The 17,645-nt window shown below is 35.8% G+C and overlaps 1 protein-coding gene across 1 annotated transcript in view; it reads left to right on the top strand.

Annotated features, from left to right (window-relative positions):
• The window catches only part of LOC132796741 (ras-related protein RabX-like), a 29,118-nt gene extending 19,652 nt beyond the window's left edge, over positions 1–9,466 (top strand). Inside the window, exon 2 of the mRNA XM_060808004.1 lies at positions 9,446–9,466. Coding sequence (XP_060663987.1) covers positions 9,446–9,466 — 21 coding nt within the window. The remainder of the gene's footprint in view (positions 1–9,445) is intronic.
• The last annotated feature ends 8,179 nt before the right edge of the window (positions 9,467–17,645 follow it).

The following is a 17,645-nucleotide window of genomic DNA, read 5'->3' as shown; positions in this document are numbered from 1 at the left end:
AATGAAAGCTCAGCAACAGCTGCCTTACAAATAGTAAATCTAAATCTAAATCTGGTATATTGATATATTACGCTCAAAATATACCATGTAGTTAAAAAATATACTAGATGATCAATGAAAGCTCAGCAACAGCTGCCTTACAAATAGTAAATCTAAATCTAAATCTGGTATATTGATATATTACGCTCAAAATATACCATGTAGTTAAAAAATATACTAGATGATCAATGAAAGCTCAGCAACAGCTGCCTTACAAATAGTAAATCTAAATCTAAATCTGGTATATTGATATATTACGCTCAAAATATACCATGTAGTTAAAAATATACTAGATGATCAATGAAAGCTCAGCAACAGCTGCCTTACAAATAGTAAATCTAAATCTAAATCTGGTATATTGATATATTACGCTCAAAATATACCATGTAGTTAAAAATATACTAGATGATCAATGAAAGCTCAGCAACAGCTGCCTTACAAATAGTAAATCTAAATCTAAATCTGGTATATTGATATATTACGCTCAAAATATACCATATAGTAAACAATATACTAGATGATCAATAAAAGCACTGCAACAGCTGCCTTACAAATAGTAAATCTAAATCTAAATCTGGTATATTAATATACCATTACGTCCAAAATATACCATATAGTAAACAATATACCAGATGATCAATGAAAGCTCAGCAACAGCTGCCTTACAAATAGTAAATCTAAATCTAAATCTAGTATATTAATATACCATTACGCCCAAAATATACCATATAGTAAAACCTATACTAGATGATCAATGAAAGCACTGCAACAGCTGTCTTACCAATAGTAAATCTAAATCTGGTATATTGATATACCATTACGTCCAAAATATACCATATAGTTAAAAATATACTAGATGATCAATGAAAGTACTGCAACAGCTGCCTTACAAATAGTAAATCTAAATCTAAATTTGGTATATTAATATACCATTACGCTCAAAATATACCATATACAAATAGTAAATCTAAATCTGGTATATTAATATACCATTACGCCCAAAATATACCATGTAGTTAAAAAATATACTAGATGATCAATGAAAGCTCAGCAACAGCTGCCTTACAAATAGTAAATCTAAATCTAAATCTGGTATATTGATATATTACGCTCAAAATATACCATGTAGTTAAAAAATATACTAGATGATCAATGAAAGCTCAGCAACAGCTGCCTTACAAATAGTAAATCTAAATCTAAATCTGGTATATTAATATACCATTACGCTCAAAATATACCATATACAAATAGTAAATCTAAATATAAATCTAAATCTAGTATATTAATATACCATTACGCCCAAAATATACCATATAGTAAAAACAATACTAGATGATCAATGAAAGCTCAGCAACAGCTGCCTTACAAATATTAAATCTAAATCTAAACTTGGTGTATTGATATACCATTACGTCCGAAATATACCATATAGTTAAAAATATACTAGTAAATCGAATGCTTAAAAAAAGATGTTTGACTAGCATGACTGAATGTGACGCGTTTGTCGCCTGGTCGAAGTTAAAAGGAAATTGCCATAATGTGTGTGGCAGCTTCACGAGTTGTGCTCGAGCTCAGTTTGAGTTTGAGTTGGAGTTAGAGTTTGGGGAATGGGCATCGACTTTGGTTTGCTTCCTGCTGGCAGCGCAGCGCAGTGTTATTCACAGTATTCACTATTCACACACTCGCTATTCATTTCCTTTTATCTGTCGCTGTCGTTGTTGTTGTTTCTGTTTGTGTTGCTGTTGTTGTTGTTGTTGTCGTTGCTGCTGCCGTTTTTAATTTAGTTTGGTTGCTTGCTTGGCTTTTAGTTAGTCAGACAGTTAGTCAGGCAGCCACGAATGAGTTGAAGTTGAAGCCAGAGACAGAGACAAAGACGGAGGAAGAGATAGAGAAGCTGTAGTTGAATATGATGCTGAGGCTGAAGCTGAAGCTGAGACTCTGCCACTGACAAGTCGACAGTTGGCAGTACGTGACCCGCTGAGATCCAGTTCCATAGAGCGAACTTCTCGCTCTTGTTCTCTCTCTTTCTCTTTCTCTGTCGCAGTTCTCAGTTCGCAGTTCGCAGTTCTCACTTGGCAGTTGAGAGTTGAGTTCTCTGACATTTGACGTTCCACTTTTGCTCTGGTGCGTGCCTCAATTGTCTCATTTCATTACTCTTTGTTGTTGGCCAAGTTTTGTGCGTGCAGCATGAGGAAAAACTATAGGAAAAGCGCAGCACACACACACACACTCTCTCTCTCTCTCTCGCACACACACACACACACTCGCAACTCAACAAAGCCAAGCCAAGTCAATTTAATTTATTTTGTCATTTTTGTTGTTTGGCAATTTGTTGTCATCAGTCACATTGCCACTTCTCTCGCTGTGTGTCCCATCGACTTATTACACACTTCTATGCCACTGACTAAAGCTGCACTGTCACTGTCCCGTCTCACTTCCCCCTCACATCCCTCACATCCCTCGAGTGACCCCTTGACCCGACCTCATGCTGTTGCTGCCCTTTGTGTTCCATTTGCTGACGCATTTAAATTTCTGTTTGCACTGAGCACATCGATGGCGACTGCTGCCAACGTAATTGAGTCGACCTCGACACGAACTCACACACGCACACTCGTACACTCACACACACACTCACACACACACACACACTCACACACACTCAGCAAGTCAGTTACATGCGACTCTTTCAATAGTTGCCAATTTTCGCATAGAATTTCCAACTTCTGTTGACGAATGAATGGCGAATGTGTACGAATGTTTTTCTCTTTTTTTCTTTTGGGTGAATCATTCGCGTTTTATTCGCATCTGTTACGCTTCATTCACAACATTAGCGAAACTTGAATTTAGTTGTTGTTCGACTAAAACGAATATGCAAAAGCATTTATACTATCGAATTTGTTCGAACATAAAACTATTTTTCATGTAATAAGCTATTTTTTGGTCAAGTCAAGCAGCATGACAAATAAATGAATAATTCATTACGTATACGCAATATTATGTATACGCATTATTCATTTGCTAGTTGACAAAACTTACGTATTTGTTAGGCAATACTATATCATTTTTGTTATTAAAATGCACATGTCACTCGAAATATTTATGTTTTGCTTTTTGGAAAAAATAATGTAAAACAATGGTTATGCTTGGCAGTTTTTTACTGCTTTCAAAAATACGCAAAAGCGATTAAGTTTTTATGCATTTGAATTATTTAATGATGATAATGTATATATTATGAATATTTTTGTTGTTTTCTCAGTTATTTCAGCTTTATTTAAAAGGACAAAATCGAGTTGAATGAAAATATACCAGAAACAAAACAAAAAAAAATTTAGAAAGCTAGAGAGAGAGAAATGTGCTCGACTGTGAAATATCCGTTACTCACTTTTAATAAGGTACATTTTGCAAATATACCAAAAAAATACTAAAATATACCGAAAACTATAGTTTATCGATATACTAAATATAGTCAACTATAGTTGTCGCAATATTTTAGTATTTTTTTGGTATATACTAAAATATACCGACAACTACAGTTTATCGATATACTAAATATAGCCAACTATAGTTGTCGCAATATTTTAGTATTTTATACCAAAATAATATACCAAAAATACTATATATATGTAGTGGTTATATATTTGGTATACGAATATACTAATACATTCAATATACATTTCTAGTATTTTGGTATCAAATTATAGTTGTAATATAATAAACGTACATTGAATGTTTTAGTATATCGATATACCAAATTCAGGCATCGGCCTGTACATTTTAGTAGTTTTGGTATATTAATTTGGTATATTCCACTGTTTTGCATCCCTTATTGCATATGGGAAGCGCGTATTTCAAAATATACAAATACAAATATTAGCCTTTGTGTAACAGGCCTAACAAATTAGAATGAAGTAACTATAAAAATTTATAAACTCTGGTAAATGATTATTAAATTGAAACATATATGTATGTGTAAACCAAAGCGTTCAACTATACAAAATAATCAAAAAACTATTATTAAATACTCGTAATGACAATATTTATAGAACTTGCAATTGCAAGAAAGGATCAACCAATTATTATGGTTAATAATAGCGATGCTTAACCGTTTGACCCGCTGCGTAACCGATTCGAAACCGGTTCAATTATGTTGCCTGCCATTTTTCATTTGCTGTAGCTGTCTTAAGAGCAGCTGTTGTGCTTTCCTCTTTTCCTCTTTGCCTCTTCCCTTCCCCCCCCCTCCCCATTTCACATCTGCCCTCTTCTAGCCCGGACTGTTGCTCAGCACTTTTTTTGCATCCTGGCCATAATTCCGCTCATCATGTCCTTGGCCAACATAAAAAGCCCGAAATGAATGAGCGAAATTAAGCGAATGGCGAGCAGGCGTCATTTGTTGCATGCCCAACGAGGAGGAAACTGCTTAGGGGAGCGGGGGAGGGGGGGCGGGAGGGGATGGCCAGTTGAGTCAGTGGTTGGACACTGGCGCAACTCGAGCGCTGCATTAATGCAAAAGTTTAAGTGTTGCAAATGACGTTGATAATGGGCAAAACGATGAAGAGCAGCAGCTGGCTGGAGGAAAGAGAAGAGAGGGTAAGGGTAGAGGAGTAAACAGAGAGAGGGAGAGTGAGAGAGAGAGAGAAGATAGAGTGAAAGAGAGAGCATGGCAAGCACTTTGCTGCTGTTTTTCTCGGACTCCATTTATTCTTCTTCCCTTTCTGTCTCCCTTTGCCAGCTCGCATGTGTCCTTGTTGTCCTTGCTGTTCTCTCTGGTCGCTTAATATGTAATTTATAATTTTGATTACGCTGCCAGCGTCGCCGTCAACGTCGACGTCGCTGCACTTAATCCAAGCAGATAAATGTATCTGCTTATTAATAATATGCGGTCGCTGACTGCAGTTCTCCCTCTCTCGCTCTCTCTCTCTCTCTCTTGCTATCTGGGCTGAGTCAGCAGTTCAAGTGTTTGCATTAGCTTGACAGTGGGCGTGGCAGTAGCAGCAGCCCACTTTCACTGAAGGCATGGCTGCGTCAGAAATTAATGGCGCGTAATTTATGAAAATTATACAATTGCTTCGTCTCTGACACTCTGTCTGTCTGTCTGCCTCTGTCGGCCACGCCCAGCTGCAGCAAACAAATCATAGACAGCACCAAACAGCAGTCGACTGCCATTTCCATTCCCATTCCCATTCCCCTTTCCCCTTTCCCCCCTCTCAGTCTCAGTCTCCTCTTCGGTCTGCTGCAGCCTCAAAATAGGCAAAATGCCTTTCAGCTGCTCTGCTTACTTTGCCAAAACTTTATATGAAGAAAGTTTGGCACAGCCGTCGACAGCGTGACTAAGGCAGGGGGGTGGGGGGTAGCGGGTGGCATGTGGTGTGGCAGCAACATTTTATTAACAGGCGTCGTCTATGAAAAGCTTAAAAAACAAAAATTAATTTAAATTACATATTTGCACAAAACAATGCGAGCTGCAGGCCAGATGAGTATGAGGATGGCGATTGGAGGTTTGGAGGTTTGGAGGTTTGCGTGTTGCAGAGGCGGAACCCCCCCTCCGCCCTCCGCCCGCCTCCCTTCCCCGCTTAAGCCCACCCTTGCTTCCTGTGCTGCGTCGTTGCTGTTGTTTGCCCAAAAACCTCAAATTATACAAATTTACGATGTTTCGCTGAGCGGCTCTGCCAAAAGCCAGCAGCAACAACAATCAAGGCGAACAACAGCAACAGCAACAGCAACAACAACAACAACTTCACGCACAACCAACACAGCAACAACAAAGTCAAAAAAAATACAACGGAAAAAAACCAAGCATAAATAGAAATGAATTTTTCAAAGAATTCAAGACGAAATTGCGTATACGCTGCAGTTGAGCTGAAGCTGAAGCTGAACGATGGAACAAAGCGTAGAAGTAAAGAGTAAGGGAGAGAAAAGGGCAGATAGAAAGTTGGAGAAAAGCATGTCAAGCGGAAACAGGTTGAACAAACAACAAATGCAAATGCTGAATAAAGAGGCTAGATGATTAAACAAGTTAGAGAAGTTGTAGAGCCTGAGATGAAGAAAGATCTGGAAGAAGGAAAGAACTATGAGGAAAAGAAGGAGTGAAGAAATTTAGTATGAGAAGGAAAGAGAAAGCAAAGGGAGGAATACAGAAGAAAGATCTGTGTGAAGAAAAGACCAATAAGGAAATAGGAAAAGAGAAGAAATCGAGTAGAGAAGAAGAAAAGAGAAAGCAATTGTGAAAATACATAATTTATATCTATATGATAAAGAGTTAAATGCAAAAAAATAATATAAATAAAGGATAACAATTAAAGTAAAAAAATAAAATATTATATAAATATAATAAATAAACATAAAAATATATGTAAACTAATTACAACTTCAATAGATGTATGTACACATAAATATAGCCAATTAAAATTGATGTGAAGTGAATAAAATTTTGAGAGATGGAGTTAAAAATTACTACTAAATCGAATTTAAGGAAAGTCAAGTATGTAAATAGAGAGAAAGAGAAAGAAAGAGAAAGAGAGAGAGAGAGAGAGAGAGAGAGAGAGAGAGAGAGAGAGAGAGGGAGAGAGAGAGGAAGAGAATTAAATAGAATTAAAGAGAAAGAGAGAGAAAGAAAGACAGCGAAATGGGGAGAAGTATAGAAAAAGGGATAGAAAGGGATATATATAAATAGAGAGAACGAGCTAAAGAAAGAAAGGGAAATAGTGACTGAAACAGAAATTGAGAGACAGATGTTATTAGTCACTTTATCGTTTTACTAGATTTTATATTTAAATGTAAAGCATAATAACAAAAGAGGGGTGAAAACAGTGTGACCATGCGTTTGGAATTTAGGGATTTTTATTATGTGGGATTTTTGATAAGAATACATTAATGATGCTGCTGATGATTAGAGATGTGACATTTCATAATATTTGACATCTCATATATATAAATAGAGAGAACTAGAGAAAGAGCTAAAGAAAGAGAGTGAAACAGTGACAGAAACAGAAATAGAGAGACAGATGTTATTAGTCACTTTATCGTTTTACTAGATTTGATTTTTGAATGTAAATCATAATAACAAAAAAGGGGTGAAAACAGTGTGACCATGCATTTGAAATTTAGGGATTTTTATAATGTGGGATTTTTGATAAGAATACATTAATGATGCTGCTGATGAATAGAGATGTGACATCTCATAATATTTGTAAACAATTTAGGTGAGAACGCTACAAGCTGGCTGTGAGAACTGAGCGACTGCATTGAGGTCGGCACTTGATGCGTGTAGGGTGCATTAAACAAAAGCCAAAGCCCAAACTTTTGTAGCGGAAAACGGAAATGTTTTACATGCACGCGGCGATGGCGGCCATGGCGGAAGTGAAGAGGGAACTGCAAAGAGGGAGAACGAAGAGAAAGACAGAGAGAGACAGATAGAGAGAGAGAGAAAGAGTGGAGGGGATGGCGACTAATGGTGGCATGTGTAGGTGGCTGATGTTGTTGTTGTTGTTATTCCTGCTGCTGCTGCTGCTGAGGTGTCTGGCGGTGGTGGCGAGGTGGGCGGTGACACGCCCACAAAGACAGCAAGCAAAGTCATGTCAGTGTTGGGTAATTTTTCTTAACAAGCGACGCGACGCCGCAAAGTATGCAACGTAAAAAAGCGTCTTTAACGCCTCTCTCTCTCTCTCTCTTTCTATCTCGTTCTCGTTGTGTGCGGCAGCTTAATTAGTGATTATTCACACACAGACAGGGACAGAGAGAAAGAGAGAGCGAGAGATACACGTGTGTGCAATTTTAAATATTTAAATCGCAGCTTTTAGCCTCCAAAAAAAAAACAGCGTTGAAATTAAATAAAATGTTGCACAAAACCACAACAAACGTGGCTCAACGTTGCCAACTTTTTTGTGTCAGCAACAACTACAGCCACAATCACACACACAGCAAAGACAGACAGACAGAGACAGAGACAGAGACAGAGACAGAGACACACATTGAAATATGATAACAAAAAATGGCAGACAACAAACAAAATAAAACGTTGATGGAAAAACCCCAAAAACCAAAGCTCAGCTCATTCAGAATCTCCTCAATCACAGCCAGAATATCAAATCTCTCATGCTCAGCTCTCAGTTCTCAGCTCTCTCAGTCCCTCAGCAGTTGAAGCAGCTAAACAGCTAGTTGCCGTTGGCCAAATGCGCCAGTTAATTAGCTCATAAAATATGCACAATGGCAACAACAATTCGCACCTTGGGCCACAAAGGTGAATGTTGAACGCTGAACGCGTCGGCGGCCCCCAATGAAATAATTGAGTGCCAAAGCAACAACAACAACAACAACAAAGGGTGGCAACAAAAATAACGACAGTGTTGGCAAATTTAAATAGAAGCAGCACAACAACAGAAAAAATTCTGCTACATGAAAGTTGAGCCAGAGACGAAGCTGAAAATACTCTAGGAAACTGAATTGTTATAAATTATTTTATAAATATGTAGAATATTTCACTTTCTTACATTTTACTGAGCATCATATTACGTATGCGTAATATTTTCCATCTTATTTTCTATTTATTCCAAAAAAATATTATATAAGAAAACATAGAACAATAAAAATAATAAAAAATAATATAATTATACTAAAATATAAAGATTAGGAAATACATATATGGGAATATATGGGAATATTACGCATACGTTATATGATGTTAACTGAAAAAAAAAACTTTATCTGCTGTTAAATAAGTAAATATGAGGTTAGTATAAAATAATATAATAATACAAAAATACAAGAATTGTTAGAAACTATGAAAAAGACATGGGAAATATTACGTATACGTAATATTATGTTTACTGAAGAAGAAATTAGATATCCAGGTAAATAAGACACAAATAAAATAAAAGAATAATACTTAATTACACAGATTTTTAGAAACTATCACAAAATAGATGAAAAATATTACGTATACGTAATATGATGTTTACTAAGATTGAAGGAGAAGAAATATTTGTTTGTCCAACGATTAGAGAAATTGCTGAATGGAAAGAACACAAAATACGAGCATTTAAATTATGGTAAATGTTTCGAATTCAAATGAAGGGAATGAATATTTATTTTATATTTGAATAAATTCGTAGTTCTTAATAATGTTTTCATTTTTTATCTTAGAGAGATATAAAGAAATATTAAATGAAATAGATTATTTATTTAATATTTTTCTATTTACCTTTAAGATAAATTACTTTAATTCTCTTAACAACTGAAAAATTATTAGTGTTTTTATAAAATTTCTTTATCTCTTAGAGCAAATAACAAAGTATAATAAAAATCAAGTAATTAATTAATTCAATTATCTTTCTTACTATATAATAATTAGTATTTTCATAAAATATCATGCCAATAAATTAATGTACTTCTCTTTTTTTTTCTCTTGCAGCCACTTAACACAACAGAGTAAGTAAACACACACAATTTCAATATATTTTTTGGGTTTAAAGTCAAAATACATTTTACTTGCAAAATTGAGTTGAAGAGAAGTGCTGCTGCTATTTTTTTTATTATTTCTTATTAAAGCTTTCATGTTTAAGTGGCAACCTTAGTTGGGAATAGAAATATATTAAAGGTTCTTCATTCGTGTAGAATAAATTTGTAGTATGAAGGTTACAAAACGAACGCCAAGCTTAGTATGCTTCAAAAATAATTAAGACTTTTGGGTATTACGCCAATTGAAGGCATGAAAAAATTGCAAATCAAGTTACGGGTTGTCCTCGTAGTTGATGTTGTTGGTGTTATTATATTTTTCGGTGTTGTTCCGGCCATGTATTGCAGATGAGCGTATCTGAAGTTTATGAACTTTGTAATTACACACTTTATTAATTTATGCGCTGCGGGGGATGAAATGGAAAACTTGTGCCAGCTCTTTCACTTCACGAGGACAACACAAAAATACTTTATATAACAGAGAAATGACTCGAGATGCTCAAAGACAACGCAAGAGCAGAGAAAGAGACGGACAGACAGACAGAGAGAGAGAGCGAAGTCTAGAGCAATTGTGGCAAAAAGACAAAAGCAGAAACAGAATCGAGGAACAGAGACGAAGAACAACATATTAGCGCTTTATGGGCCAGGACAAAGGAAAGGTAGAAACAGAGAGAGAGAGAGAGAGAGAGAGAGAGAGAGAGAGAGAGAGAGAGAGCGAGGAGAGGAAGCGTGTTGTGGGTGTCAGAGACACAAAAATGATGACAGACAGGGTCTTTGCTTATAAATCTTATAAATTAGGCAGATTTCTGTCCCCAGCGTACAAATTTGAAATAATGCCTCGAAATTAACCAACGACACACAAAAATACACAAAAATTATTTACCAAAATGCTTTTGCTTTGTGTTCTTTCGATTAGAAATTGCACAGCAACAACAACAGCAACAACAAAAGCCAAAATGGAATTAATTAAAGTCAAGAGAATCACACGGCCGAAAACATAACTTAAAGCCAAGACATTTATTTTTTAATTCTTGTTTTTCTTATTTTTTTGCATTCGGGACGTAAAAACTAAGCTCGCTGAGCTGACCGACTTAAGGTTACAGCTGGGGACTTGTAAAATGTGTTGAAAGGATAATTACCCAGCGAGACATTTTGCTCGGATTTACTTTTTTGAGGGGGGACTTAATAGCTCTGCATTTTGAATGCAAATAAACAGCTGATTGGCTTGAAGATTTGACAGAGACTGGGATGAGATTCATAATTAGAAGTAACAAGCTTGTGATTTAATTTATACCGTATGGTATATTTCGAACGTAATAGTATATCGATATACCAAATGTGGACTGGGATGAGAATTTTAATTGGAAGTTGAGTTGCGAAAGTTTTTCGAATTTTTTTCTGTCTGTTTTATTTTACATCTTACATATATATTTTTGGAATGTAATAGTATACCGATATACCAAATAGTGAGATAGTAGCGGGTAAGAAAAAATATACTAAAATAATATAACGAAAATTTAAAAATACACTGATCACAAGTATATTTTGAAAAAAAAAAAAAAAAAACAAAATCAAAGCTGTGCAGTATTATTCTAAAAATATACTTAATATACTGAACACTAGTGCATTTTAGTATTTTTCGGTATATTAATACATTTTGAACAATGGTATATCTTTGCATTTTTTGCATATTGTACTAAAAACTAGTACATTGTGGTATTTTCGGCATATTATACCGAACACTAGTATATTTTTAGCATTTTTCGGTATATTTCTTTGGTATATTATATTTATATTATTCTTTATACTGAACACTAATATCTATTTCAGTATTTTTTCGGTATAATTTATTTGGTATATTTTTATAAATATACCGTACTGTTTTGCTAGTATATTTTGGTATTTTCGGCATATTATACCGAACACTAGTATATTTTAGCATTTTTCCGTATATTTGGTATAATATATTTATATTATTCCTTATACTGAACACTAGTGTATTTCAGTATTTTTTCGGTATATTTTATTTGGTATATTTTTAGAAATATACCGTACTGTTTTGCTAGTATATTTTGGTATTTTCGGCATATTATACCGTATTCTAGTATATTTTAGCATTTTTCGGTATATTACTTTGGTATATTATATTTACATTATTCTTTATACTGAACACTAATATCTATTTCAGTATTTTTTCGGTATAATTTATTTGGTATATTTTTATATTATGTGGTATATTTTTATTTCTTGTTGCAAAGCTTTTAATTTCTTTTGCAGCTTTCTTAATGAAAGCAAGTGTTTGTTTTGATAAGATTATTTTTATTTTATAGTATTTTTTTGTATTTTACGGTCAAATGAACTTGAAGTTGTCGTAGTTATTTTGATAAAGCAGAAAAAATACTGCTCACATGTTTTAGTATTTGTTTTTGATTATATTGCTTACTTCAGTTATTTATTCGCACGTCTTAAAACTCTTTTATTGATATGCAAATATTGCAGAAACTTGCTTATATTTGCTGTGCAAAATGATGCATAAATTTATGATTATTTCAGCAAGAAAAAATACAACATTTCGTAAGGAAATTGAAAAGTTCAACTTTTAGGTAGAATATTGGAAAAAATGTGAATTTGAAAAGAGAGAGGAGAGAAGAGAGAAGAGGAATTCAGTACGTTAAAGGCAGAGTTTATTTGCACTGTGTGTGTTGTATTATACAATATAGTTTTAATTAAGATACCGTAATTCATGAAACTATTCGAATATTTTGAATTTGCACTCGTGAATACATTTAAAATTGTGAATAGTCTGTTGTGGTTGTGTCTGTGTGCGTGTGTGCCTGTGTGTGTGTTGTTTTTATGAGAAGAGTATTTCAAATAACTCAATGCAGAGAAAGTGGGAAACGATGTCTCAATTGAAAATTGAATTTACAGTCAGCACAGAATACAGAATACAGAGCAGAGAGAAATTTGCTTGTGCAGCCAGCCGGCTATGAAATGTAAATTCATGTGCGTCAATTTATTTGATTTCAATTACCACCCACCCCCCCTCGATCCCCTCCCCCCCTCCGGCAGCATCATTGTCGATGGTCATCAACGACAATGCGAAAATATTTACAATTTAATTAAAGTGCAAATGGCAAAAGTAATGTCCAAAAATCACATAGGGAAATGTTCTTCTCAGAGTGTGTGTGTGTGTGAGAGAGACAGTGACAGAATAAGAAAGAGAACGCTGTATAACAATCAAGTCAAGGGGCCAAGTGTGAAGTGTGTTTATCTTGGAGTTGCGAGTTGCCAGTGGAATAATATTTTATATGCTCTTTCCTTCGCTCTCTCTCTCTCGATCCCCAACCTTAGCGTCAAGGTGTCGCAGTGCTTGCTCAGAATATATAATGGCCCATAAGGTTCGGTTTCGGTTACATACATCTCTGTATATACATATAGTATAGCTGCTGACTCTGCTCCTCTTCCTTTTTGGGTTTCGGTTCGGTTCGGTTCGGTTTCGTTTGGTTTGGTTTTCTGTTTTGCATTTGGCAAACGCGGCGCGTGCTTAAAACTCTCTTCAAGCCAAGTGCCAAAGTGCCGGGTGCCGGGTGCCGAGTGCTTTTTCGTCCTTTGGTCCACTCTCCTTCAAAGTTCATAACTTATGCATGTGATATGTGGGAGTCGCCTCCCCCACCCGCCTTTCCACCACCATCAAAAGGAGTTCGAGTCAAGAAGAGCATAAAAATTATGGCGCCCAAATGGCGAACAACTATTTTCGATGCGACATTCCTTTTCGTCCCCCTCCTTCCTTCCTCTCTTCCTCCCTTCGTGAATTTGCCGAGTGTGTTGGGGAAAAGTGCAATAAAAATGGTCAAGTTATTATTTACCGGCAGGTGGAAAAGTCACGAACGAAACAGAGACACAAGCACACACACACACACACACACACACACACAGACACACACATGCACTGTGGTATAAAAGCTATTTGTTAAGTGTGCCAAAAAAACATAAAAACAAATGTTGCTGTTTATTTAAAACGCATGACTTTTGCTGTAGTTTATTTAAGCGACTGATAAGGAGAGCTTCAAAACATCTTATTTCTCAGATAGTCAAAATGGTAAAGATATTAAAATTGTGGTTTTTCTTAGCCTAAGCCTGAGTTGTGTACGTAGCTTCGAACTTTTTTATTACTACAAGTCGTTGGAAAATTAATTAGTCTGAATAATAAGAGAGAAGAAGAGAGAGAAAGAAAGAGAAAGAAAACGCGCGTGAGTGAAATATGGAGAGAGAAAGAGAAAGAGACAGAACTTAAAGGAGAGACACAAGAGAGGGAGAGAGAGTGAGAGAAAGAGAGAGAGAGACAGAAGGAGAGAAAGAAAGAGATAGAAAAAGAGCAAGAGAATGAGCGAGAGAATTAGAGAGAGAGAGAGAGAGAGAGAGAGAGAGAAAGAGAGAGAGAGAGAGAGAGAGAGAAAGAGAGAGAGAGAGAGAGAGAGAGAGAGAGATAGAGAGAGAGACAGAAGGAGAGAGTATGAAGAGAAAGAAAGAGAAAGAAAACGCGAGTGAGGGAAATATGGAGATAGAAAGAGAAAGAGACAGAGCCAAAAGAAGAGACACAAGAGAGGGAGAGAGAGAGAGAGTGAGAGGGAGAGAGAGAAAGAGAAAGAGAGAGAAAGAGAAAGAGAGAGTGAGACAGAGAGAGAGAGAGACAGAAGGAGAGAAAGAGAGAGATAGAAAAAGAACAAGAGAATGAGCGAGAGAATCAGAGAGAGAGAGAGAGAGAGAGAGAGAGAGAGAGAGAGAGAGTGGGAGATCATGAAGAGAAAGAAAGAGAAAGAAAAACCGAGTGAGGGAAATTTGGAAAGAGAAAGAGACAGAGCCAAAAGGAGAGACACAAGAGAGGGAGAGTTAGAGATAGTGAGAGAGATAGAGAAAAAAAGAGAGAGAAAGAGAGAGACAGAAGGAGAGAAGAGAGAGATAGAAAAAGAGCAAGAGAATGAGCGAGAGAATCGGAGAGAGAGAGAGAAAGAGAGAGAGAGAGAGATTGAGAGAGAAGAGAGAGAGACAGAAGGAGAGGGAGACACAGTGAGACAGAGCAAGACCGAGACAATGAGGGAGAAAAAGAGTTGGGAGAGAGAGAGAGAGAGAAAGATAGAGAGAGAGAAAAAGAGAGAGATATAAAGAGATAGAGAGAGAGAGAGAGAGAAATAGAGAAAGAAAAAAAGAGACATACAGATGCAGCCTCCCCCTTGCTGCATCTGTATGTCTCTCTTTTTCTGAGAAAGAATGAGAAAGAGATAGAGAACGGGAGACAGAGACAGAGAGAGAGAGAGAGAGAGAGAGAGAGAGAGGCAGATAAAGAGATCGTAAGAAAAAGAGAGAAAAAAAGACAGAAAAAGAGAAAGCTAAATAAATTGAGAACTTAAAGCTCTTTCCAATTATCATTGTTTGGATTTCGTTTAAACAATTTAAATTGAAGAAAGCTTGGGTTCATTTAAGACTTTTCTTTTCGGCTTTAATCTGGCATATTCTTAAGAATATTCATTTTTTAATTTCAAATTGTAGTCGAATTTTGATCTTGATTTAGAAATTTAGCCCCTTAGTTCTATTTTAACATGATGATTCAAGATTCTATTGATTGTAGTACTTATTTTTGGCTGTAAAGAAAATGTTGCTCTTACTCATTTTACTTCAGCAACAAATTTGGGAAGAAGAAGTTTTGAACTTGATGAGGCTAAAGTAGCAACTTTACGAGTATATTTGTTTTTTGTTACACACATCAGATTGTCGTTATCTTGTCGTTGAAGCGAAGAAGAAGAAGAAGCAAATGGCTGGCAAATGAAATGCAACCCTTTAAATTATATCTACAACATTTTATTCAATTTTCCATTGGTTTGGCATCGAGTCGAGTCGAGTCGAGTCGATGCGATGCGGCGATGGTTTGGGACATGTGGCGTATACGCTATAATAAAATATGAATCATTTATGAATATGTGCGAGCACTAATGCAGCTGTATGTGTGTGTGAGCGTGTAAGTGTGTGTGAAGCAAGGTGATGTGATGTGTGTTTGGTTGCTACTAAAATCATATTGCAAATCGCATCTTGTGTTGTAAAATTTATTAAAGCGGAAATTATTCATTGCACGATCGAATGAGCTTCATGATTGCCACTCACACTCACACACACACACACACACACACACACACACATGCGCAGCGTGTATCTGTGTGAGGTAATCAAATACACATTCATGCAGATGTGTCTGTGTGTGTGTGTGTTTGTGTGAAGAGCCTTGATTAACGATAAAGTTACCGTTGATGTGCCATAATTAGCCAGCAATGTGGCAATAAAATGCATCAAGTGCACAAGACGATTTAAGCATTAAGCACATCACTCATACGACACGTGTGACAAGCCAAAGCTTCTCATTTCACACATTATTCTTTCACATTTATTTCCCCGTGTGTCTTGCATTTACGAATATGACATTTACAATTAGCCAGCCTGGTCAGCAGTAGATGCTTCAGTTTAAGCTGAATGAAGTTGCAACAATTTTACATACCCTGTAAAATAATGCGGTGTTGTTGAAGCATTGTAAAATTGCTTAGAATGGTTGAAGAAACGACCAAATGCAATGCAATATAAAATGGCAAATCTATTTTCATATATGACAGTCTATATGCTATGCCCTGTAAATTGCAGAATGCTAGCAGAGCATGCTCAATTTATTAGTGCTTTTGCGAAGTTAAATAAAAACACGGAATGTGATGCAGTCGAAGCAAAATTAACTTTTTAAATCAGTAACGAATCCATTAACGCAATTATAGATTATATTTTTTTCTAAGCAGTTTCATAGAAAACGTTTATACGTCTATACCCTGTAAGCAGAAGAATGTTGGCATGCCCAACTTATTCTTTCTTTTGCTTTTCCGAAGTAAAAGAAAAATACATAAATTAAATGAACTCATTTAATCAGTAACTTATCTACTAACGCGGTTACTTTTATAGAACACGCTTTATTTTTTATACCCTGTAATCAGCGGAATGCTAACAGCGCTTGCCTAACTTAAGAATTCTTTCTAAAATTGAACTATTAATGAATAAATATGCTGCTTCATAGATTTTAATAATTCGTTTCAACTCCCAAAGTGTTAATGCAATTACAGGGTATTTTTTTGTTTTCCAAAAGTAATTACCTAAAACAGACTATTTGCTATACTTTGTCAGCAGAAGACGAGATGTTCTAAGAAGAAATAATTCGAATCAAATTAAATATTGCTTACTTGGAGTATGAGTTAAGATATTACTCTGTGAAAAGCAGAATAAAAGCAGAGTATGTTAAGAAATGAGATCCGTTGTAAATAATAAATTTAATAAATTCTTTGCTAATCTATTAACTGAATAGTATTTTTTGAGTTGAGAATTTCGTTGAATATTCTTGTAAAAATCAATAAAAATCTATTATTATTATTATTATGTGGATATTTCTCTTGACAGCTTATTAAAAGTCAATTACACGGTATCTTGAGAGCATTCGTCTTTTCTTACTGTTGAGGATAAAAGCAGCTCTCGCTTTTGATATTTCTGCATTTGCATTTGCTGTTGCAGTTGGCATCCTCCGCCTGCGGCATTTTTTGATTAATAAAAATTGACATTACGCTGGCATTAAAATTGAGTCCAAGTGGTTGACAGTCTGACTGACTGACAGACTGAGTGACTGTCAAAGTGAATGACGAACTGTTTGCTTGTTGTATCAATATTTAATATTTAGTGGTATTTATTGTTCTCGCTCTATTTTCAATCGCTCACTCGCTGGCTGCAGCATATTAAATTCATAATATTGTAATGCGAATAATGCCAACTGACATGACAATGACTCTGGGACTGGGACTAAACCAACGACCTGAGGTAGAGAGGGGAAGAGGGGGGAGGTTAGCGGGGTAAACACACAAGGGAGAAATGAACAATAAAATGAAATGGCATGGAATGAAACGTAAAACATAAAATTGTGGCTGACATTATTAATATATGCACACACACACATACACATATACACATCGAAGCTGTGGTCATTCGTTTCAATTAAAGTGCGCACACACACACATACACACACACACACACACACATAGTGCAGGCAAACGGAATTGCTACTCAATCATCATAACCATCCCATG

This window comes from Drosophila nasuta, chromosome X (genome assembly GCF_023558535.2).
Source record: "Drosophila nasuta strain 15112-1781.00 chromosome X, ASM2355853v1, whole genome shotgun sequence".
In the NCBI taxonomy this organism is placed as follows: Eukaryota; Metazoa; Arthropoda; class Insecta; order Diptera; family Drosophilidae; genus Drosophila; species Drosophila nasuta.
Note: the sequence above shows the minus strand (reverse complement) of the source record. Positions and strands in the feature narration are given on the sequence as shown.